At 45.9% G+C, this 25,163-nt stretch overlaps 1 protein-coding gene across 1 annotated transcript; it reads left to right on the top strand.

Annotated features, from left to right (window-relative positions):
• The first annotated feature begins 4,442 nt into the window (after nucleotides 1-4,442).
• On the top strand, nucleotides 4,443-24,105 carry GBX1 (gastrulation brain homeobox 1). The gene is made up of 2 exons (XM_001138059.7): nucleotides 4,443-4,995; nucleotides 22,972-24,105. Exons 1-2 carry the CDS (start codon nucleotides 4,458-4,460, stop codon nucleotides 23,523-23,525), a joined length of 1,092 nt encoding a protein of 363 aa, XP_001138059.2. The 5' UTR covers nucleotides 4,443-4,457; the 3' UTR covers nucleotides 23,526-24,105.
• The last annotated feature ends 1,058 nt before the right edge of the window (nucleotides 24,106-25,163 follow it).

Here is a 25,163-nt window from a genome sequence, read left to right as displayed (position 1 = left end):
GGTGCCTGCCACCACACCTGGCTAATTTTTTGTATATTTAGTAGAGACGGGGTTTCACCGTGTTAGCCAGGATGGTCTGGATCTCCTCACCTCGTGATCCACCCGCCTCAGCCTCCCAAAGTGCTGGGGTTACAGGCGTGAGCCACCACGCCCAGCCCTTGTTGTTCTTATTTGTAAGACAGGGTCCTGCTCCATCACCCAGGCTAGAGTGCAGTGGCACAATCTCTGCGCACTGAAGCCTCAACCTCCCTGGCTCAAGTGATCCTCCCACCTCAGCCTCCTGAGTAGTTAGGACTACAGGCATGTGCCACCATGCCTGGCCAATTTTTAAATTTTTTTTTATAGAGACGGGGTCTCACTATGTTGCCCAGGCTGGGCTTGAACTCCTGGTCTCAAGTGGTTCTCTCACCTGGGCCTCCCAAAGTGTCGGGATTACAGACATAAATCATTGTACCCAGCCAGAGTAGATATTAATCACTCTCCCTCACAGATGGAGATGTCAAAGAGGGGTCAAGGTCACAGGGCCCAGTGAGGGGTCAGAAAAGGAATTTGACTCCAGGTCTTTTTCCTTTAGCCAGTGCTTCTTTCCATTTACCATGTGGCCTCAGTTCTATGTTCTATGAAAGGGCAGGGAAAGGAAATGGGTTGCTGCAGTTGCCACCATGTATGCCAATGTTACGGAATGTCAAGGACTTCACAGAAGTCACACTTCGTATCTCTAGCATGGCAAGGGAACAGATAGAGGATATAAATGGGTTATGAAATACAGTATCTAACAAACACAAACCACACCAGGTCAGTAGAAGTACTTAAGGTCTCACCTGCCTCTGTTCAGAATTGGTGGCCCACTGGGATTTGTTGGCACTAAGTTTTAAGTATGTACTTCCTGGCCAGGCGCAGTGGCTCATGCCTATAATCCCAGCACTTTGGGAGGCCGAGGCAGGCAGATCATGAGGTCAGGAGTTCGAGATCAGCCTGGCCAACATGGTGAAACCCTGTCTCTACTAAAAACACAAAAATTAGCCGGGCATGGTGGCAGGCGCCTGTAATCAGAGCTACTTGGGAGGCTGAGGCAAGAGAATCACTTGAATCTGGAAGGAGGAGGTTACAGTGAGCCAAGATCATGCCACTACACTCCAGGCTGGGCAACAGAGCGAGACTCCATCTCAAAAAAAAAAAAAAAGTAGGTACTTCCTGTGCCAGCTTGTGTAGAGAATCCACTTTACTGAGTATAGTTCTAAGCAATAAGCTCTTGGCATGAACTAGGCGACATATATCTTCAAGATCAGAGGGTTATTTTATTTATTTATTTTTTGAGATGGAGTTTCCCTCTTGTTTCCCATGCTGGAGTGCAGTGGTGCGATCTCGGCTCACTGCAACCTCCACCTCCCAGGTTCACGCGATCTCCTGCCTCAGCCTCCCAAGTAGCTGGAATTACAGGCATGTGCCACTATGCCCAGCTAATTTTGTATTTTTAGTAGAGATGGGGTTTCACTATGCTGGTCAGGCTAATCTCGAACTCCTGACCTCAGGTGATTCACCCACCTCGGCCTCCCAAAGTGCTAGGATTACAGGCATGAACCACCATGCCCAGCCCAGAGGGTCTTTAAGACATTTTTTAGAGACAAGGTCTCCCTCTCTCACCCAATCTGGAGTACAGTGGTGTGATTATAACTCACTCTAACCTCCAAATCTTGGGCTCAAGCAATCCTCCTGCCTCTGCCTCCCAAGTAGCTGGAGCTACAAGTGTGTGCCACCGTGCTTGGCTAATACAATCAGAGGGTCTTTTAATCTTGAGTCCTTGACATACCAGAATGTGACAGGCTTCTTAAAGTGGCCTTTTATTGAAGGGACTGGTGGAAGAGAGATGTTTCAATATATATCCTCTTGAGCTTTTGGAATTTGGTACTATGTGATTTTATTACCTATGTAATAAATGAATGCAATTACTTTTAAAAATGGTTCTTCCTTCATGCCTTATTTGGCTGATCCTGTAACTGCTCATACAGGTTTAATTTCAGTTTTGTAGCCCAAAGTTGCCTCAATTTGTCAAGTCAATAAGCCTCTGTTATGTATCCAACACCAATAAGCCCTCTCACTTTAAAAATACAATATACTTTTGAAGCTTCATCTTGCATGTTGGTATGGTAAAGTGCTTGGTTAATTTAGCAAAGGGGTGTTCTGAAGAGTATCTTTAGACAAGTTCTTTAGTAGTGAGTTGGAGTTAAGCTAAGGCACCTCTTCTTTCTCCATTGTGACATCTTACCACCAGATTCGTTTCTTAGAAATTTCACTGGTTTAATGTGGAGCCCAAGGTAGATCAAGACTGAATGGAAATGACACTCTTCTCTGTTCACCTCTCTGATGAATTGTCAGTTAAGGCATAACCAAAAAACTCCCTTATTGAGTCCTGCCCCCTTCCTCAGTCCACCCTGGTGACAGTGTCTTTCAGGTACTGATTTAAATACATCAGCCTGACTTTAACAGTGTTCACTAGGCTAACACAACACTCCTGATTTGGGACAAATGTCACTGAGACCCAGAGTTCCCTCCTGCCCTGCTCTGTCTTGGCCGGGCAATCCTGGAACTTGTGTAGGTTTTCGTCCTCGCTGGAGCCAAATCACTTCCCCTACCTAGACTGCATCTTCCTAAACTTGCCTGGCTTTGCTGTTATCAGTTTTAACTAGCTTGGCTCTACCCAGCCTCACCTGAATAACAATTTCCTTGTGACCAGATGACACTCACTGTAGCTGGCCAGGCTTGCCCTGTGTCCTGAAGCTTGAGTCACTCTTCTGTTGACTTGCCTGCCTTGTCTCTTTCTTGCCCACTGACCTGAGGTGGCTATCAAGCCAAACGGTCTGACTTTTGCCTCTAGATTGACAACTCTACTGCTGGGAATTGGGAGGAGGAGGAGGACGATGGTAAAAGGCGCCACCATTTCTGTGTCTCAGAAGGGGGGAGGTGAGAGTCATCTGCAATTAGCGGATAATTAGCGCTGCTGACCCTTGGGGCTCATCAGCGCTCCTGGGGCCAGCCCCCAGCAATCAGCCAGGGCAGGTCGTGAGTGTCAGGCCCAGGAATGAATAGGGCTCATCAGCGGCGCTGGAGCTGGGGAGCCAATCAGGGAAAATTAATAGCAGAAGAGAAGGAGAGAGAGCGAGGGAGGGAGACAAGAGATAGACAGACAGACAAGAGATACAGATAAAGGAAAGACATGAGAAAAATCGAGTAAGAGGGACTGGGATAAGGAATGAGAGATGGGAAAGAAATAATCAGAGGAATAGGAATAGAAACGAGGACGGGAAAGGGAAGAGGGGTGGGAGGAAGAAAAAGAATGTAAAGGACGGGAGAAAGATGGAGGGGAAAGGTCAGAGGAATGGTAAGTACTTGGCATAGTGTGGGCACTCAAGGAAATTACCCACCGAGGCAAGAGAAAGGGACTAGGGGAAGTTGGAGATGGAGGAGGGAATGAGGAAGACGGTGAAGAGCCAATGCCAAGAGAATAGAGACCAGAGGCCAGAGTGCGAATGGGGCAGATAGGAGGAAAGGGGCCCCCGTAAGAGTGGCCCTAAGCCGCAGAACCGGGCGGGCCCAGCGCGCCCCCTGTCGGCCCCGCCTCGCCTCCCTCAGCCCCGCGCTCTCGCTGGAGGGGGCGGTGGCCGTGCTGTCCCGCCCGTCGCGCCGGAGCTTGCTCTGGGGACCGCCACAACGTCCGCTCCACGGGCAGGGGAGGGGTGTCGGAGCTGGGAGGCACGCCGGGGAATGACTTGGGGCCCGAAGGAGGGCGGCGGCCCGGAGCAGAGGGGTGCTGAGGTCCGGCCCCGCTGCCTGTCCCTGCTGGTGCGCCCTCTCCGCCTGCCGCCCGGTGTCCCATCCACGCTCGGCCCCGCCGCCCCATCGGAGCCTGGGCCACCTCCCGCTTGCCCTCCTAGCCGGGCGGAGCCCGGGCCAGGTGGGCTGAGTTGGGGGGGTGGACTGGGTGGAGGGAAGGGGACCGGCCCAGCAGCTGCCGCCGCCTTCTCGTCGGCCGCAAACTTTCACAAAGCGGCGTGTCCGGCCTCATCAATCTCCATTAATAATAGTTGGTTGGGCCGCGGGGGGCGGGTGGGGGTCCCGGGCCGGCCGGCCGGGCCGCTGGGAACGGGCTCTGCGGAGGGAGCGGGAGCCGGGCGCGGCGGCGGCGGCGGGCGGAGGGAGGAAGTGAAGCGTAATTTGAGGAAGATGGATGAGTCCGGAGGGCGACACCCCCAGCCCGCCCGCTCGCCCGCCCCCTCCCTCCTTATGAGAGAGAGGGAGCGCGGCGCCGGAGCCACACTGCGCCGAGCCCGCGCCCCGCCGCCACCTCGGCCCGGGAGCCAGGGAGCGAGCCCTGCGTGTCCGCGCGGGGCGCCCGAGCCGCGGGGCGCACGGAGGCGCCCAGAGAGGAGCGCCCCGGGGCGGCCGCAGCTCCGAGCAAGATGCAGCGGGCCGGAGGCGGTAGCGCCCCTGGGGGCAACGGCGGGGGCGGCGGCGGGGGCCCGGGCACTGCCTTCTCCATCGACTCCCTAATCGGGCCGCCGCCGCCGCGCTCCGGCCACTTGCTGTACACCGGCTACCCCATGTTCATGCCCTACCGGCCGCTCGTGCTGCCGCAGGCGCTGGCCCCTGCGCCGCTGCCCGCTGGCCTCCCGCCCCTCGCCCCGCTAGCCTCTTTCGCCGGCCGCCTTACCAACACCTTCTGCGCGGGGCTGGGTCAGGCTGTGCCCTCGATGGTGGCGCTGACCACCGCGCTGCCCAGCTTCGCGGAGCCGCCCGACGCTTTCTACGGGCCCCAGGAGCTCGCCGCCGCCGCTGCCGCCGCCGCCGCCACTGCCGCCCGAAACAACCCCGAGCCAGGCGGCCGACGCCCAGAGGGTGGGCTGGAAGCTGATGAGCTGCTGCCGGCCCGGGAGAAAGTGGCAGAGCCCCCACCACCTCCGCCTCCGCACTTCTCAGAGACTTTTCCAAGTCTGCCCGGTAAGTGCTAGGGCCGACCAGGGCTGGCGGGAGGCCGGTTCACCTGGAAATTCCAGACAGGAACCTGCTCGGAACCTCGGCACCTGCCTGGAGCCTTGAAGTCCCAGACCTTTAGATCGCGCGCAGGTTCTGACTCCAATTCAGTTCCAAATACAGCCTCTTTAGATTCCAGAACCCCCGCCCTGCTCTGTCCCCATAGCCCTGAAGGCTAACCGAAGACTTTGCAGTGCTACCTTCACATTAGTGCCTTTCCCTCGGCATCCTAGCCATCAAGCCTTGGCCCTGTCTCCTTTTCAGAATTCCTTCATTTTTTTCCTCCTCTGTCAGGGGTAGACAAGCTACAAGGATGGGATTTCCGGGGGCACCAAGATGGGGGTATGTTGAAGCAGCTGTCAGTTCAGCAATGGAGGGCATGTTCTGGCTTCTAAGGAGATCATACTGACCCTAAAGGCTCAAAGGATAGGAATAGGCTCTGTGGATGCAGGGGCAAAAAGAGTGTGGGGGGGGCGGGGTGCGTCTCAAAGCCGTGACTTCTGAATTGGCAGATTCAGAGCTAAGCCTTGAAGAACTGAGTAGGGGGCCAAAGAGAACATTAGCTACAGGAGGCCTAGCACACGCTGGACAAGTGCTGACTAGGAGACCAAGAGAGAGGCTAAAGGCTGGGCTGAGTTGGGTGTGGCCCAAAGATCTAGGGTGCAGAACCCAGCTAAGATTCAGCTGACAGATAATTCAAGGGCCCTGGACCCTCCATGAATGGTGCCCTCTCCATAGAGGCAGGGTGTATTAAACTGAACCTTGTTTAGAGTCCATTCAATTAGAGCCCTCCTGACCTCTCTATTGGTCCTTAACTCCTAGAAGCCAGAAAAGCTTTCTTCTGGCTAGGCAGATTCAGGTGTTCTGAGTTCCAAAGCTTATACAATTTGCTGGGCCCTATTTAAGAAAAATAGGCACCACTTGCAAGTGTGGGGACTCTGATGCTTCAACATCTTTAGTATCAGGATGGAACCGCTTCTGCTCAACCATTCATTGCATCCAGCTTAGAGGTGGAAATGACCCCAGTAGGCCTGGGAGCTGACTTGAACAGAGACAAGAAGGGAATGCAAGAGTGCTTTTGTCCTTTGCCAGCAGAGATAATTCTTGGTTATCAGTTATGGGGCCCTTTCTGACATTGTCCAAAGGGTTAATCACTCTTTCAGACCCCAAAGGCTGCCATGGGTCCTGTCTTCCTATTCTTTTCTCCTTTCGCCCTGACATTTTGCTTTTGGGGATTCAGCTGTTGTTTTCTTTTTTGTACGTGGTTGGATCAGGAAGACCCAGTAACTGAAGTCAGAATAGCATCTTCTAAGGGGGATCATAAGGAACAGATAGAGCAGCAACTGGAAGGTGGGAGAAAATGTCCACAAGATAAAAGGGCCCAGGGCGGGAGCCTGGAAGCCAGCAGGATGATCTTAAGAAAAAAAGATTAGTATGATTGTCAGAATAGGATGGTCCTAAGGCAGAAAAAAGAGTAAGACAGGCCATCAAAGAGATGACTTTGGAGGAGGTAGGACCTGAAGGTGTAACCAGACACACATAGAAAGAGATGAGCTGAAGAGAGAGGATGGAGGGGGGATCCCTTGGTAGCGGGGACTTAGGGGCATATGCCCAAACTGTGGGACAACAAGCAATTTGTCCCACCCTTTCAGGTCTGCTCAGTTCTTATTTTGACCTATATGTATAATGGGAGCTCTTTTCTGGATCATATAGTATATTGGCTATAAAAACAGACATTGAGAAAGAGAGGAATAAGCAGAGAAAAAACAGAAGAGAAATATTGATGAAACAAGAATAGAGGAAAGGACCAGGGGATGAGTTGTATACTGGAATATACAAAGAGAACATGAAGAAGGAGAGGGTTCTCTGCTGGAAAAGGGACTCTGGACTGGACTAAATGAAAAGTGAACTGTATTACTGGACCACAAGTGTGAGTGAGTGTGTGTGTGTATGTGTGTGTGTGTGTTTGTGTGTGTGTGTGTAAGAGTTCTGTCATGAGAGGATTTGGGGGGAACTAAATAAAAATACTAGGGGAATAAGGAAAAGTTTCAACACTAGGAGTAATTTTCTTTAAAGAGTTTTGAATACTGAGAGTGAGGGGAAACTGGAATTTATATAAAATGACAGAGCTTCATCATCCGAGGAAAATGTTGAAAGCAAAAAAAAAAAAAAAAAAAAAGGGAAATTTGTGTTGTTCTTGGAGTAAAGGCAAGGAATTTTTTTTGCCAAGAATAATGGAAAGGAGAACTTACAGAGGAAGAATTTTGAAAAAGTGCTGGAATAAAGGTAATCACTCATGCTGGGAGGAGATACATGTAAAGGGTTTATAGTGGGGAGGCTGGGACACAGTAGTAAGGAGGAGAGACTTCAGAAGAAACATTCAAAGAGCATGAGGAATGAGAGCTCCTATCTGTGACGGCTGCTTCTGTCACTCTCAGTAAACACGCTTCCAACTCTTCCTGGGCAAGCCATTCATATCCACCTTCCCAATCTTGAGTTTTTCCAGAAATCATTGAGAAAAGAAAATGCAATTCCAGAAATGAGAGACATAAAATCAATTTGGGGACTGATGACACATGACCCAGGCTAAAACTGGTTGGAAAATAAATACTCTGTTTTGGGAATTGTATTAAAGTATTTGGAGTGAAATGACAGAGCTCTCTGCTGTGAATAATGGGATTGAAACCTCAACATTAGAAGAATTTGGAGAAATAATGCAATCTTTAAAATGACAGAGGAGAAATTGTTTTCCTTGTGTGAATGAGTGACATGGGTCTGAAATTATTATTAATTTACATTTGTTTAGTGTTTTACAACTGCTAACCCGTTTAAATAAAATCATAGTGTAGATAGGCCAATTTGGAGAATGATTAGTGATTTTCTTTGGGAATTACGGGGACTATTTTTTTAAATTTGTTGAGAGTTAAGACAGGTACCATTCTCAACTAGAACTGAGGAAGGATAAAAGGAACTTTGTTGTGATTTGATTGCAGGAGTAGAAGCTATATTAGCAGATGAAAAGAAATATGATATATAGAAGTAATTGGGTAGAAAGTTATTGAAAATGGTAGATTGAAAAGAATCACAAGTTTGGAATGTGGGAAGCAGTGGGGAAAATTGAGAGAATGTCTTTTAGTAAGAGTAATAAAGAGGAGAGAATTCCGAACTGTTAGGAAAGATTAAAGTGTGACTCAATAGAAGAGCCCAAAGCAGTGCTGGCTAGTAGAGATATATGCAAGCCATATATGTCATTAAAAATTTTTTATTAGCCACATTAAAAAGATAAAAATAGGTAAAATTAATTTTAATTTTATTTAACTCAAGATGTCCAAAATATTATTTCAACATTAATCAATATTAACATTTTAATGATATAATTTTATATCTTCTTTTCATATTAAGTCTTCAAACTCCAGTGTTATTTTACACTTCCAGCACATCTCCATTTGGACTAGCCATGTTTCAGTTGGTCAGTAGCCACAGGTGAACAGTGGTGACCGTATTCAACATGACGGATCTAGAGAGTTTTAAGAACAGAGTTATGTGAAAGTGATGGAGGAAAAGGAGCTTTGAATTGGATAATGGGTCCTCAGTGTATTAGGAATAATGGAGAGAAGAGAGCAGGAAGCACTAAATGACAGGAGAGAATAGAATTCTGTCTTAGGTGGGATGGGCAGAGATTATCTCATGTGTCTGACGGTTTGTGTGAGCTCTGGCTGAGAGTAATCAAAGCTAACTTGCTGTGTGCAAGATGTGGTGCAGATATGCATCAGAGCAACAATGGGTGAAAAGGATGCTATGTGCTGGGCAAATGATGAAAAGAGCCGTGAATGTGGAGAAATGCAGAAAGCTGGGCGCGGTGGCTCACGCCTGTAATCCCAACACTTTGGGAGGCCGAGATGGGCAGATCACCTGAGATTGGGAGTTTCAGACTAGCCTGACCAACATGGAGAAACCCCATCTCTACTAAAAATACAAAATTAGCCGGGCTTAGTGCCGCATGCCTGTGGTCCCAGCTACTCAGGAGGCTGAGGCAGGAGAATCACTTGAACCCAGGAGGCAGATGTTGCAGTGAGCCGAGATTGCGCCATTGCACTCCAGCCTGGGGGGCAACGAGCAAAACTCCATCTCAAAAAAAAAAAAAAAAAAAGGCAGAAGAAAACTTTGAGTTGGAGGTGTCTAGAGCAATTATTCACTCAGGGGAAAAAGAAGATTGGATTGCCTGAATGCAAAAGCTTAGGAAGTGAGGAATGGTAGCTACTCCATATATATTTGTTAGATGGATGACAAAAATGTAGTGAGAGATTGACGTGAAAACTAATAACCAGTATTGGGCATAGTGAAGAAAACATTTGTAGTTTAAGGTTATATAGAAGATATGGGAATATGATGGGACAAACTTGAGACATGCTGTTGTAGTAAACATTGTTTTTTTAAACTAAGCATAAAAAGATTTGCTAATTTCTGAATACAGATTGGCAATAATAATTGAAATCATGCAAGGAGACCAGGGAGACTTCCTAGGAGCCTCGTATTCAAGTGCTGATTACTGTAAGCTAAGCACCTGAATGTAGCTAGGGAACATTTGGATGACCATTAATTAATTTCTGAATAGGTATCCATTATGATTGTTAAGATATGATATTTACTTATGAGAGGAAAACAGAAAATGATAATATGACGTGGAATTAGAGAATTATGTTGTTAGAAACAAGAGGGAGATTTTTGGGGGAAGTGATGGAGATCCAGAGTATGTTTTCCTAGAACTTTTGAGCATACAGTCAGAGTGATTGCTGCATTGACATTTATAGAAAGGCAAATACTGCATTAACTTAATGTGATTGATGGAACATTTGTTTAGGAGTTGTGACACGTGGATTCAATTCTCACCTTTGTCACTCATTAGTTGTATAATTTTGACAAGTCACTTAGTTCAATTCAGGGAACATTTATTGTCTGTCTATTACAGACTTAGTATATTTGAGACACAGTGGGAGATTCAAAGTCACATGACTTCTCTAGGCTTTGGTTTCCTCAGCTGGGCCAAAAGTTTTGGTTCAGATGATTTTTAATGTTCCTTTCAATTCTCTAGGCCTCAGTGTTTAAAGTAGAGCTCTCAACCTGGACTCCACAGACCTTTCATCAGGGGATCTGTTAGCTATGGGTGGGAGAAAATTTATACCTTTATTTTTTATCACTTCAACTATGAATATAGGCCAAAAATCATAGTTGTTTCAGCGTGCATGATGTTTTTGTCAGTGAAAGAAATCACAGATAGTTTGATATACATTTACAGTCTTTGGAGGGACCTTGTTTAATGAATAAAGAAACATGATTATATCACAAGTTCTGTTTTAAACTATATTTTAATATACTTGACTTCAAATGTAATACTATGTATTTTATGTTGTATGTCTAAAAGCATTATTCTAGAAAGTGTTCATAGGCTTTACCAGACTGACAAAGGACTTAAGGGCACAAAAGGGTGAAGAACCCCCTGGATCAGAGATAGACCTCAGGAGTGACAACAGGAAAATTTTATTAGGAGGATTAGAATCACAGGCTAAGATGCCCTGTGCCATAGTGAAAGTAACCCTTCAGGGGTTGGCAGAGAGAAAGAGTCTCTAAGGTGGCACATGTAAATATGGAGATATATATAATAGATGATTAGGAGGAGGATTCTTATACTTGGAGTGGCAGGCATGAGTAGACTATACTGGGAATAATGCAGAGAGGTAATATTTGGAATAATGGGGGAAATATTTTAATTGGAAAGAAGGAAGAACATGCATTGTGAGCAAAGTGCTTTGCATTGAGAGAAATGTTACAATAGGAAGCAAGAATTCTGCCTGGGAAGTAATAGGAAAAGAAAAGTAATGGGAAAAGAAACTGATTTGGAATTAGGAAATAGAAAGAAGAGAAGTAATTGAGTAGATGTATAAAAGAGAGAGAGATTTAAACAGGAATGATGAGAAGGAAAGAATTTGGTGGGAAGAAGGAGGGAATGGGGAAATGCCCTGTGCTGGGGTAGGAAAGAAACTTTGTGTCTGAACCAGTGAAAAGGACAGAGCTCTCTATGCAAGGTAGTGCTCATAGCCGACAAAAGGCCTGGATTAGGAGTGTAGTAAAAAAGAGGCGGGAAATTTTTTTTGGAAGTCTGAGCTTGTTGGGAGAAAGTTATCAGCTTAGAGTACTGTGGATGAAATGCTAATGTGCTAGGACTAATTGAGAGAAAGGGTGATAGGGAGAAGAGATGCTTGCATTTGGTGCAATAGAGGAGTGGCCTACACAAGTTGAATTCAGGTGTAGTAGAAAGAGACAGGTGCTGCAAGCAGTGTCTTCACTGGCCATTATAGAGGGGAAAGCAATGATCCTTATGTGATGAAAAGAATCTGTATTAGAAGTAGAGGGGCTATAGGAACTCAGATGAGGGTTATAAGCAAAAGGCACTGTTCAAAATATGAGGACTGGGAGGAACAGGAAAATACTTCTGACTGGGGATAATGGGAGGCAGATGTCTTGACTGAATTATGGAGAAGATGATATAATAGAAGTAATGGAGAAAACAGAACTCTGTAGTGGGAACAGTGGGAAGAGAAGTAATGCAGAGGTGTCTCCATTGAGGGAAGGAGATGTAATTACCCTGAGTGTAAAGGCAAGAAGTGCTTTGTGCTGCAATTAATAACTATTCTATGAATTATGTGTGGACACTACAAGTACATAAACTGATTAGCCTAAGCAAAGGAAGTGTCTTAGCTTCCTCATCAGTAAAATTAGGGGCTTGAATTAGGTGATCTCTAAGATTCCTTCCAGCTCTACAATTCTGTTTTTATCTATAAGGATATCTTTATTAATGAATTATTTCTTTTAAAAAAGAAAGGCATCCTGAGCAAAGGGCCTGGGGAAACTATACTTTTCAGTGGTGTTGTAGTCATGGAGGAGGAGGAGGAGGTAGCAAGGTAAGATGCATGCATCTTGAGGTGAGATCAGGGCTGGTCTTTACGGTGGAAAAGGCTTGTCTTCTGGGATTGGGGAGGGCATACTCAAGCTATGACTGTGTATAGCTGTCACATTAAATGAGAGAGAGAAACATTTGATAAAGATGGTAGATTTTGTATAGGCCAAATAGATTGGGGATCAGTTGGGACCAACTTTAACTGGTGAGGAAGGAAGCAGTGGAAAAGAAGAGAAGTTGTGTTGTAAAATTGGTTCCTGGCCTTCTATATTGTTTCTGTATCTGGAACAATATTTATGATAGGCTGACATTAGAATTCAGTCTCATCCTAGTATGGTGGCTCATACCTGTAATCTCAGCTCTTTCGGAGGCCGAGGTGGATCACTTGAGTCCATGAGTTTGAGATCAGCCTGGTATAACATAGTGAGACCTTGTCTCTACCAAAAGAAATTTGCCAGGTATGGTGGTGTGTATCTCTAGTCCCAGCTACTCAGAAGGCTGAGGTAGGAGGATTGCTGGAGCCTGAGAGGTTGAGGCTTGAGGCTGCAGTGAGATTTGATTGCACTACTGCACTCCAGCCTGCGCAACAGAGCAAGACCTTGTCTCAAAAAACAACAACAAAAATTCAGTCTCTGCCTGGGTGCAGTGGCTCATGGCTGTAATCCCAGCACTTTGGGAGGCTGAGGCTAGGAGTTCGAGACCAGCCTGGGCAACATGGCAAAATCCCGTCTCTACAAAAAATACAGAAAATTAGCTAGCAGTGGTGGTGCACACCTGTGGTCCCAGCTACACTGGAGGCTGAGGTAAGAGGATCCCTTGAGCCTGGGAGGTGGAGGCTGCACTGAGCCAAGATCATGCCACTACACTCCAGCCTGGGTAACGGAGTGAGACCCTGTCTCAAAAAAAAAAAAAAAAATTCAGACACTTTTTTTACATTAAATGTTAACAAAGAGATGAGGTATAGTGCAAAGGAGCAAGCATGGGCTTTGGTCAGGAAAGCTGGGTACAGATGTTGGTGGCGCACTTTCTTTGTGATCTATAGGAAGTACTCACCTGTACAGTCTGTTTCCTCACCAGCAAAATAAGGACAGTAATATTTACCTCACAGGGTTAAGGATTAAATGCACAGATATTTGTGCAGCATCCTGAAAGTAATAGGTGCTCAATAATTTATCCTTATTGTCCTTGCCTTGGAAATATGTGAGGCGCTTTCCTGGGAATTAAGGTGGGAAAGATCTTGTTACTAGGAATGGTGTAGGATAGGTGACACTCTATGTATTGAAAAGGACAAATATTTCTGGGAGTGATGATAGAGTAGTTCTGTGTTCTTAGAACTGATTATTCGGGGACTGCCAGGAAAGAACATTGTACTGAATCTAATTAGGGGTAGATTTCACATGTGTCTTTGGCTCTTTCTCCCTCTTTTCGGTTTCCCTGTCTCAATTTTGGTGTCCTCTGTAAATCCCAAGCCTGCTGAAAACCCCTTTACTGTGCCTTACTAGGGCCTGTTCTCCCTTTCTCTCCATTAAAACAAAAACAAAAACAAAAACAAACAAACAAACAAAAAAACAAAAACAAAAAAACTCTTCTTGTTTCTTTATCGAAAAATTTCTATTCCCTCATATGTTTCATTTCAATTTGATGTTAAAATCAAAGCCAGTGGATTAAACTAATTCACACTCAGGTGGGTTGAGATTTTTTAAAGTCCAGATGAATTTCAAACTGGTGGAATCTTATGTGGTATTACTATGAATAATTTTATGTGGTATTACTAATTCACACTCAGGTGGGTTGAGATTTTTTAAAGTCCAGATGAATGTCAAACTGGTGGAATCTTATGTGGTATTACTATGAATAATTTTAGGTAATATGGAAACATTAGCGTGGATGGGAGAGTTGTGGGAGTGAGGTGGAGAGGTTTACTTTCCCTGGAGTCGTGTGACCATTGTCTCTTCTGGTTACAGCATTGTATTTAGTCAGAACTCTTTGGGTTGGTAGTGATAGTGGCTCAGCTCTCAGCTAAAATGGGGATTTATTGCTTCTTGTAACTGCAAAATACCTGAGTGGATTCAGAAATGTAAGTAGTGTTGTGAGGTCTTTCTTTTTTGCTCCCAACCTGGCTCCTCTCTCTGTCTTCACCTCATTCTCTCCTTAAGACAGCTTTCTTCATTTAGCTAGAGGTAAGAGAAGGCACAAGCACATGCAGTTCTAAATTTTTATAATCCCAGGTTAGGACCTGAGTGGATTCTAGTGTAAATAAAACCCTGGGATGACTGATTCACTAGCTTGAATCATGACTCCAGGGAGATAGCATATTACAATTGGTCAGAACCAAGTCACATGCCCACCTTTAATCAGGAAGGTAGAGAAATGCTGTTGACAGTCCCACCAAGTAGTGGGTAGTGTAGCGGGGAAGCAGTACCTAAAGGAAGCGGGTACTGCTACTGAGCAAAAGGGGGAAGGTATGCTGGGCAGACAAAAACAACCCAAAACGGATGTCTACCTCAACCAGAAAGAAGGAAAAGAATGGGCCTTCAGCTCCCTTTCAGTATTAGGAAGAAATACTGAAAGGAAATCCTTTGTTTCCCCACTGGCTAGCTAAATAGTGATAAAGAGATCCTGGCAGTGAAGGTCTGAAGAGAGTTCTGTAATGAGGAAGGCAGAGAGAGATGAAGATAGTACAAAAATTTCCATCCCTCAGTGAGGCTTTCTGTTTGCTCTGATACCTATACGAGAAAGAGCTCTATGAGGAATGAGGGAGAAAGTTGTAAACTAGAAGCTAGAGAACATTGAGTGTTTTTGTTTGTTTGTTTGTTTGTTTTTGAGACAGAGTCTCGCTCTGTTGCCCAGGCTGGTGGAGTGCAGTGGCGCGATCTTGGCTCCCTGCAACCTCCGCCTCCCGGGTTCAAGCAATTCTCCTGCCTCAGCCTCCCGAGTAGCTGGGACTACAGGCATGTGCCACCATGCCCAGCTAATTTTTGTATTTTTAGTAGAGACAGGGTTTCACTATGTTGGCCAGGCTGGTCTTAAATTCCTGACCTCCTGATCTGCCCGCCTCAGCCTCCCAAAGTGCTGGGATTACAGATGTTATTATTTTCAAAGTTAGAAAATACACTTTTTTTTTTTTTTTTTTTTTTTTTGAGACAGAGTCTCACTCTGTTGCCCGGGCTGGAGTACAGTCGTGCGATCTCTGCTTACTGCAACCTCTGACTCCTGGGTTCAAGCGATTCTCCTGCCTCAGCCTCCTGAGTAGCTGGAATTACAGGCGGGCACCGCCATGCCTGGCTAATTTTTGTAGTTTTAGTAGAAACAGGGTTTTACCATGTTGGCAAGGCTGGTCTCGAACTCCTGACCTCAAGTGATCCGCCTGCCTCAGCCTCCCAAAGTGCTAGGATTACAGGCATGAGCCACCGTGCCCAGCCAAAAATGCATTTTTAAATAAAAGAAGCACTGACTGGTAAGATTACATCATACAAACCAATAAGGACAAAAGAACGGGAGAAAGATTTGGTGGGAATTTTGTCTCAGGAATGACAGGAAAAGTAGCTTGTTAAAGGACAGGTGAAGTTTGGTGAGTGAAACCTCTCTGATGACAATTTTAAGAATCTTCTCTGAGAATGTTAAGGGAAGATATTAATGATTAGGCTAGGACTCTGTGGTAGTAAGTGAAAGGGATGAGATCTTTTTCTTTCTCTCTCTCTCTCTTTTTTTTCGTTTTTGTTTTGTTTTTTGTTTTTTTTTTTTTTTTTTTTTTGAGACAGGGTCTCACTCTGTCGCCCAGACTGGAGTGCAGTGGTGTGATCTCAGCTTACTGCAACCTCCGCTCTCAAGTTCAAGTGACTCTCCCACCTCAGCCTCCTGAGTAGTTGGGATTACAGGTGTGAGCCAATGTGCCCAGCTAATTTTTTTGTATTTTTAGTAGAGACAGGGTTTCACCATGTTGGCCAGGCTGGTCTCCAACTCCTGGCCTCAAGTGATCTGCCCGCCTTGGCTTCCCAAAGTGCTAGCATTACAGGTGTGAGCCACTGAGTCTGACTAAAAGGGGTGAGATCTAAACTTGGATTTGATAAGAAGGTTATTTATCTAATGAGACATCTGGGGAGAGGGCTTTTACAAGTGGGAGAGGAGGAGAAAATAGTTTACTGGAAAGAATGAAAACAGCATTAACTGCAGTTTTAGGAGACTTGACACCCTGTCCCTCTCTGATTCTAGACCTGACACTCTGTCCCTCTCTGCGTGACTTAGGAAATCATTTAATCTGTCTGAAACTCCATTTTTTCACCAGAAAATAAGGTTACTACCTCTCCTATTACTACTAATAATAGATCTGCTCTACGTCAGTCAACTGCTTGAAGATAAGATAGTAAATGTGGAAAATGTTTTGAAAAGTTAAAGATCATACAAGAGTGCTCTTGGAAATGGCAATGTTAGTATGCCCTGAAAGGAGGTCTGAGCTTAAAATGGTGGGAAATTGCCCTGAACTTGTCATGAAGCTGGGAGGGGTTCTGGATGACAGTGATGTAAAGAAAATTTTTTTGACTTGGAGTAAAGAATGCTAAAGAGTCATAGGAAGAGTGCAGAGAGAGAGAGAGAGAAAATGAAAATGAATGTTTCCAATTATACCTAAAATTATAGGCAGGAGTAGGAGCATAATGGAAGCATGAAATTCATGAGAGTGAGTGAAAAATAAACTGAGAGTGAGCTGGCTGTTTTAAACAATCGGAGAAACTACTGTTTTTGAAAAGAACAGAGAAATAATTCTGTATTGGGCATGATGAAATGAGGATTTAGAAGTGGGAGTGATGGTAAATATGTCTCTTTTTTGAGGAATGACCTGTGTTTCTTCCCACCTTTTGACCCCACCCAAACTGGAACTGGATTCAGGGAGATGAGTAGTTGGCCTGTGAAAATCAGGAAGAGATTCATTGTCCTAAGATGGGCGGACCAGGAGAGAACCTAACCTTTCCTAAGAGTGGTTGGGGCAAGTGTTAGGATAGTTGTTTTTGAAGTAGAGAGAAGATAAGTCAGAACTGAGGGGCTTCTCTTCTATGAATACTAAAGATAATTGATTTCCTACGGTGATAACAGCAGGAGCTGCAGTAATGGGGTGAATGAGGGACAGCACAGGGGCTAGATGAATTCCTGTAGTTGGGAGCATAAAGTTGTCCTCCACTCCCTCTGGCTTTTCCTCCTACTCCTCGGTGCCTCTAGCGCAGGCCTCCCTGCCTAGATGGAGTGAGTCTAGGGCATTGTGTTCTTTCTGCTGGAGAACACCTACTATGGATTCTTTGGCCCTTGATTTCTTCCCTAGCCCGAACTGACCCATTACCGAGATGGCCTTCTTTCTGACTCTGGAGCTGCTCCCCTTCCTCTTGGAAGGAAGGCCCCATGCAAGCACGTCTCCTGGAGCATGAGTGCTGTTCTCTGGAATGAGATTAATGCCCTTGACATGAACTCTACAAGTAATCAAGGTTCAAACCTTGTGATTTCTAGTTTTTAGGATAATAGCATCCACCAGGAGAATTCACATGAACTCTGTTTCCTAATGACCAGTCTGTCCTACCATCACTTCCCCTGACCAGAGGCCAAACTGTTTTTCACAGATTAGACTCAACCATAGGGAACAAGCTGGAAACTCAATATAGTCTTCTTATTACCAATAATATCATCCTCATACATAAAGGACAGAACCTTTCTGTCTGTTTGGCCTACCTACCTAGCACAACAAAATAGTTTACAATTTTAAAATTTTCATTTTGCTGAAGTATTCTCATCAGAATCATTATTTCATTATTTTCCATAGGAAATTTTTTTCATGCAAACCAAAAACTTGCAATTTTCCATGTAACATTTTTAATTCTTATTTATTTATCGTTTTTTGTTCATACCAACCAATTATACTGTCTGCAATTGGAAATTTACTTTTTTTTTCGAGACAGAGACTCTGTCGCCCAGGCTGGAGTGCAGTGGTGCGCTCTCTGCTCACTGCAATCCTGCCTCAGCCTCAAAAGTAGCTGGAATCACAGGCGCACGCCAACACCCCTGGCTAATTTTTGTATTTTTAGTAGAGACAGGGTTTCACCATGTTGGCCAGGCTGGTGGTGAACTCCTGACCTCAGGTGATCCACCCACCTCAGTCTCCCAAAGTGCTGGGATTACAGGCATGAACCACCATGCCCAGCCAGAAATTTACTTTTATGAACATTGTATCTACCAAGTCCAGTTATTCTAAATCAAATTTTGCAAATAGAAATTTTATCAACAAGATTTGCTTCTTGCCAGCCATGGTGGCTCACACTTGTAATCCCAGCACCTTGGGAAGCCGAGGTGGGAGGTTTGCTTGAGTCCAGAAGTTTGAGACCAGCCTGGGCAACATAGTAGGACCCCAACTCTGCAAAAAAGTAAAAAAAATAAAAATAAAAAAGTTAGCCAGCCATGGTGGTGTGCGCCTATGGCCCAGCTACTTGGGAGGCTGAGGCAGGAGGATCACTTGAGACCAGGAGTTCAAGGCTGTGGTGAGCTATGATTACTGCATTCCAGTCTGGGTGACAGAGCGAGCACCTGTCTCAGGAAAAAAAAAAAAAGATTTGCTTCTTTCAATTTTTAGTCAATAGCAAATTTTTATGTGCAATTTTTATTTTTTACTATTAATATTCATTATAAATTGGATAAAAGGAAATATTTTTATTTCTTAGCTAATTCCTGAGAAAATAGTTAGCCGTTTTGAAATTTCCACATTGTAAAGGATCGCACTACTGTTTTGCTCATTCTCTTTCTCTGCCTGTGTCTTTGGCTACTGCAGTCTACAGTGCTCCTTCTCTTGGGGCAGCAGAGAGCAAATGGCAGGGCCAAAATGTTTTGCTTTGCTTCAAATGTATCAGTATTCTAGGGGGAAAGGTAGATGAGGCATTTCTTAAAAAGTACCTTTTGCTTTCTTTCCCCTGATTTTCCCCATATTTTCTCTCTCCCTTCTCTAGACTTTTCAGCCCTTTTATTTTATCTGACTCATCATTTAATTTTTCTGCTATTTCTCTACCCCACTTCTTTCCTTCCCCAGTCTTCTTTCCACCTGCCTTGGCCTTTCCTTCTCTCTCCCACTCCTTGTCGGTCTTCCTCATTGTCCCAGACTCTCCTCTGAGGCATGTGGCTGTATTTTCTCCTCTCGTTGCTTTCTTCTATTGTCCCACCCCATTTCATTTCAAGAGTTGCTTATCAGAGTCTTCAATGTCATGATTATAAAGGCTCAGAGAGAAACTCTTGCCCCTGCCACTCAGCATCCCACTGGGATCAAGTAACCAAGAGAGGTTGTGAACCTGTGCTCCTTGTATGGCTTTAAAAGCAGCACTGAGGGTGGCCGGCTCATGTGGGCTTCATTTTATGGATCTGTCTGAAGACAGAGGGATGGATGATACGATCTCAGGAGGGCCCTGCCAGATCGGGAACCTGGGAGCCTCATCTCAATCATCATCAATTTAGATTTATTGGACACCCCCTGGGTGCTTGGAGTTGTACTAACTGATTTTATCCTTCAAGCCTCGAAGTCTAGTTTCTGCCTTTTTAGCACTGTTTAACATATTGTAATATTGGGCTGAGTTTGTACAAGCCTTTGTTATTCTTTTTGTTATTATTTACTACAAACTATGTTTTAAAAAATTAAAATAGAGGATTTACTAATGGTATTAGGATTGTCCTTAATTTCTTTAAGCATCCTATAGATTTTTAAGATCCTATAGATTCCTACTGCATATGAATTCCTCTCCAGCTAATGTGAGATCTGAGGGCATTCTGAAAAGTGGGAAGGATAACATTCATAGGGAGATGTCTTATGCGCTGGAGCTGGGCGGGGTGGGGTTGTGGGGAATATCGTCGGAGAGGCTTAGGAAAGGAAAGGACAGGGAGGGAAAGAAAGACGGGGAGCACATGCATGAGCATTTGGAAATCGTTTCTTTTATTTAGTCAACAGATGCTTATTGAGTGTCTACTCTGTATTGAGTGTCAGGTCATTTTCAAGACACTGAAGATATTGCAGTGAATGAGAAATATTCAGAATACCTACCTTCACGAAGCTATAGTCTATTAGGAAGAGACAGCCAGTAAAATAAATGAATAAAATTGGTAAAATGGACCAAAGTAACAAATAAATCGGAGAAAGGACATAGAGAGTATCAGAGGGTTTAAATTTTAAAAGGATGACCAGGGGAGGTGTCATTGATAAAGACCTGAAAGAGGTAGGGAATAAGCTAGTGCAAAGATCTAGGTGAAGAGTAGTGTATTCCAGACAGAAAGAGGAATCATGGGCCAGGTGGAGTGTGGAGGACAGAAGCTGGGAAACCAGTTAGAAGATGACAGTGAACCAGGTCAGAGATAATTGTGATGTGGACTAGTTGGAAGCAGGAGATAGGGAGAAAGGATTGGGCTCTGGGGGTATTTTAAAGGCAGCAGCACTAGCAGGGCTTGTAGATGGACTGGATGTGGGTTGTGAGAGAGAGGAGTGAAAAGATGGCATCGAGGTTAGGTTTGAACTCACAGAGGATGCAGTTGCCATTAACTGAGATGGGGATGATGTGGATAAAGATGAGAAAGAGCTGGTTTGGGGGAATGATCTGATTGGAGTTCAATTTGGGGCATGTTAAGTTTGAGTTCTGTGGAAGTGGAAAATAATGGGAGAAGAGACCTTAATGAAATGAAGGAGGAAACCAAGGATGTGAATCTTAGAGAAAACAACATAGATTTGGCTAGGGATGAGATAGAGGGGAAAGAACAGGCTGATGGGAGACATTATGAGGGGCGAATTAGCTACAGACAGGATACAGTTCTTACCCAGATGGGTCTTGATGCTGGGCGCCAGTGAAGCCTGAGCAAACTAGTAAAGAAGAACAAAAGCCATTGGCTGGTGAAAAGCAATGTACAGGAGTGGCATGGGAAGACTGGGGGAGCCCAAACTGGGGCATGCCGCATGGACTTTGAGAAGGTTAGAAGAAACAGGAAGCACTCCAGAAAGAAAAGGAGAGGGATGAAAACACCTTCGAGGTATGAAGTTGATTGGGATGTAGATGGGTGATGTGGAAAAAGGTTGAGAGTTCTGGCCACTAAGGAAAATGTCAGCTGGGCGCAGTGGCTCACACCTGTAATCCTGGCACTTTGGGAGGCCAGGGCTAGAGGACTGTATGAACCCAGAAGTTCAAGACCAGCCTGGGCAACATAGTGAGATCCTGTCTCTACAAAAAAATAAACAGAATTAACCAGGCATGGTGTGTGCCTGTGGTCACAGCTACTTGGGAGGCTGAGGGTGGAGGATCCCTTGAGCCTGGAAGGTCAAGGCTGCAGTGGGCCAAGATTGTGCACTATACTCCAGCCTTGCTGACAGAGTGAGAGTCTCACTCTGTCTCAAAAGAAAGAAAGATAGGAAAGATAGGAAAAGAAAATGTCAATGTGGCTGTTGAGGAAAAAGACCAGGTGTAGACTGCACCTGCGAGGGGGAAGGGAACTTGGCAGGGGGTGGGGCGGGGTGTGCTGAAGGAGAACACCAGGAAGCTCTGACTGCCAGGAGATGTTCTATCTGTGAACACACACACCCTCTTTCTCTAATAAAGCCTTTCCCCGTGCCCTGAATTTAGTTTACTTGGAGTTGTATTCTCAACCTCTGAGTCTGCTTATCTCAGGCATATCTGATATGTGGCCGATACAGGGAGATGCATTCCTACATATAGGTATGCAGGCCTCCTGCCTTTGCACAGTGGACACTTCTGGAAAGGAGCTGACTATTCAGCTTACAGATTATCCATTTTCTCTTGTTCTCCTGCCTATTGATTGTCTTTTGACTTGTTTCACTGCTTTTGGTCCTTTGAGTAGAAAACGGAGTTTGTAAAACTCACTGAAAACATGTGTAATGCATTATTTGCAGTTCTGATATAAACATCATTGGATACAAAGATTAAAACCAATGGTTGAATTAAGTTTTAGAATTGTGTGGATTAAAATGTTTATATGCTTGTGATTACAAATAATCAGTATTCTACTGAATCAAAATTTCTTTTTTACCCTTTCCTTCTCTTCATTTATCCCTGTTGCACTTTTCCCTCTTCCTCCTCCTCCTCCCATATTCCTTCCAGTCCTCCCAGCTGACATCAAGCTTAGGGGCCTCAGGATTCTGAACTTGAGCAGAAAACAGCTGTTTGTGCTGCTCAGGCATCCTTGGATGGGGAAAGGGGAAGGTGGGAAAGAGATGGTTTCATTTTAAGGTCAAGGGTAAGGATTGAAAGGGGATCAGGAGGCCTAAGTAACTGGGAGAAAAAATCTGGCCACACTCAAGGTGCTGCATGGCTGGGAGCCATGGAAATGAGGTTCAGGGACTGCAGATCTAGGGAAGAGGGAGAGGAGGAGACAGAACAGAGGCCATGAGACAGCTCTCGTCAGCTGGGCCAGATGAGGACTCCTAGGAGAAGAGCAAAGGCTGAGCCCTTCTCTCCCCGTCTGTCCTGCCAAGGTCAGTTCTGCATTGCTTCACTCCTCCCCCCAGTGGCTCCAGAAGGATCCCAAGCCGGGTCCCATACTGCTTCATTCTGGCACCTGAGGCTGCGAGGCCTGGCTCTGGAGGGGTGGTATATCACTGCGATGCTGGGCCCTTGGTCTCTAGGTTCCGAGAAAGCTGGGGAGGTGGTGGGTGCGAATGAGATGGGGGTGGTGGGGAAGTTGAGGGGTCATTGTCCACACACTTATTGCCTCCCACACTTTTCCGTAGTGAAATCTGTGCTGGTTAATACCTTTCTTCCCATTTCTTTGTTTTCCCTAAACCTCTTCCCATTCCATATCCTGGACATACCATCCTTCTGCCTCCTGTCCCTCCCCATCTTCTCCTCTCCATGGCTCTCTTTTTTCCTGCTCTTGTCTCCCAACCCCCCATTTCTGGCCATGGTTCCATGGGCCTCCTCCAAACTCTCTTTTTCTTGCTTCTCCCTCCCCATCCATTGGCTTCTTGCTCCTCACAGCAGAGGGGAAGGTGTACAGCTCAGATGAGGAGAAGCTGGAGGCATCAGCAGGAGACCCAGCAGGCAGCGAACAGGAGGAAGAGGGCTCAGGCGGTGACAGCGAGGACGACGGTTTCCTGGACAGTTCTGCAGGGGGCCCAGGGGCTCTTCTGGGACCTAAACCGAAGCTAAAGGGAAGCCTGGGGACTGGAGCTGAGGAGGGGGCACCGGTGACAGCAGGGGTCACAGCTCCTGGGGGGAAAAGCCGTCGGCGCCGCACAGCATTTACCAGCGAGCAGCTTTTGGAATTGGAGAAGGAATTTCATTGCAAGAAATACCTGAGCTTGACAGAGCGCTCTCAGATCGCCCACGCCCTCAAGCTCAGTGAGGTGCAGGTCAAGATCTGGTTTCAGAATCGACGGGCCAAGTGGAAGCGCATCAAAGCTGGCAATGTGAGCAGCCGTTCTGGGGAGCCCGTAAGAAACCCCAAGATTGTTGTCCCCATACCTGTGCATGTCAACAGGTTTGCTGTGCGGAGCCAGCACCAACAAATGGAGCAGGGGGCCCGGCCCTGAATGGGCACCCAAGAACTTAGGAAGGCGAGGGATCTGTACCTGAGCCTGCTCTGAGACTGTCAGGGTTCTGTGGACCAGAGGGGCTGCAACTGTGATTCTGCCTTGAGAGGGGCTAGTTGGCAATTAACCTAGCCCTGGGTGTGCTCTTCCCAGACTCCTCCCAGAACCCGAGATGTGAGCACTTGGCCCTGAGCCTGTTCTAGAGACCTTCAGGACTAGGGTCTTCAAGGTTAAAGGGGCTGGGGTTCTATTGCTGAGGAGCTGTTGGGACTGAGGTGGACTCCTGGGGAGGGGGTGGGTTCTAAGATGCCTAAGGCCTGAAGGTTCTGTGGCAAATGCCCCGGAACAGCTTCTGATGGGTGGAGGGAACAGGCGATACCTAGCCAAGTAGATCGCAGCTCCTTATTTATTTGTGTAAATGTGTATATATGGAGCTATCTGTCTCTGTACGTCTGTCTGCACCCCGGAGAGGGATTGGGAAAGTTGTTTCCTCGATCCTCAGCCAGAGTTCGTCTGTCCTACTGCTTTGGGGTAGGCCCCATCTTGCCTCTCTTTACAAAGAAATGAAATGCAACCGTCACTGGCCTCTGTAGAAATTCTTCAGCACTCCCCCATCTCCCCCACCCCACGTTAACTACCTCTACCCCCATGCTTTTCCACTAGGGCTGCTCACCGCTCGCTCTTGTTTCTATACCTCGGGCTCCTAACATGCCATCTCTTCCTGCTTCCCATTAAACAGGCAAGCTTCTCCAGCTCTGTTTTCTCCTCCTTGGATGAGCTGGAAAACTTTGGGAGAGATTCACTTCACTTCCTGTTGCATTTAGGTGGGGTATGTCCAAGCCATCTAACTTAGGGGGAGGTCACTAATGACTGGGGCACTCATATCACCCGTGAGCTCATGAATAAATTGTTTTCTATGCAGAAGACACGGCAGCTTAGTCTGTCTCTGCCACCCTTTGATATTCCAGATGCAAGGGCCTAGAGGGAAAGACCCACTTCCAGTTTTCTGTTCTTACAGCATTAACTATCATCTCTTCTTCTCCCCTTTGCACCATTTTTGAAGCTTGGGATACCCCTACCTCTTCTGTTACAGAATAAGATTGGTTGAGGGGGGCCACGGCTAAGTGGATGGGACAGGAATGAATTTGTGTGATAGACATAGCAGAGGCTTGGGGATTGGAACAGCATTAGTGGACAAAGTGAACACAGGGAGCAGGGCTCACAGATCCATCTGCAGACAGCAGGCAAAGGGCACAGAAACCAGTGGAAGTTGGTATCATGGCAACTGGGCTTCCTGGGAAGAAATATGACCTGTGTTGATTTGGGAGGGGAGATACAGTAGAGAGCAGAGCCATCGAGAAGAAAAATGGGCTGTGAATGAGGCAAAGAAATTCAGAAAATGAAGGTATTAATGTCAGGAAGGGGAGGGAAGTACAGCTCAAATACCTGGCCTCCTTACTTTCCTTAGAGGGAAAGCTTCTGGCTATTCCTGATTCCTGGAATGGAAGACTTATCAACGTCTCATCACCCTGACATGTGCTGGACACTTCTTATGGCGAGACCAAGACAGCTCTCCTTGGCAGCTCATTTCTCCCGGCTGGTTTGGGCAACCAAACAAAGCAATCTGGAGCCGTGACT

The sequence above is a fragment of the Pan troglodytes genome, chromosome 6 (genome assembly GCF_028858775.2).
Source record: "Pan troglodytes isolate AG18354 chromosome 6, NHGRI_mPanTro3-v2.0_pri, whole genome shotgun sequence".
NCBI lineage: Eukaryota > Metazoa > Chordata > Mammalia > Primates > Hominidae > Pan > Pan troglodytes.
The sequence above is the reverse complement of the archived record's forward strand: the minus strand, read 5'-3'. Positions and strand labels throughout refer to the sequence as shown.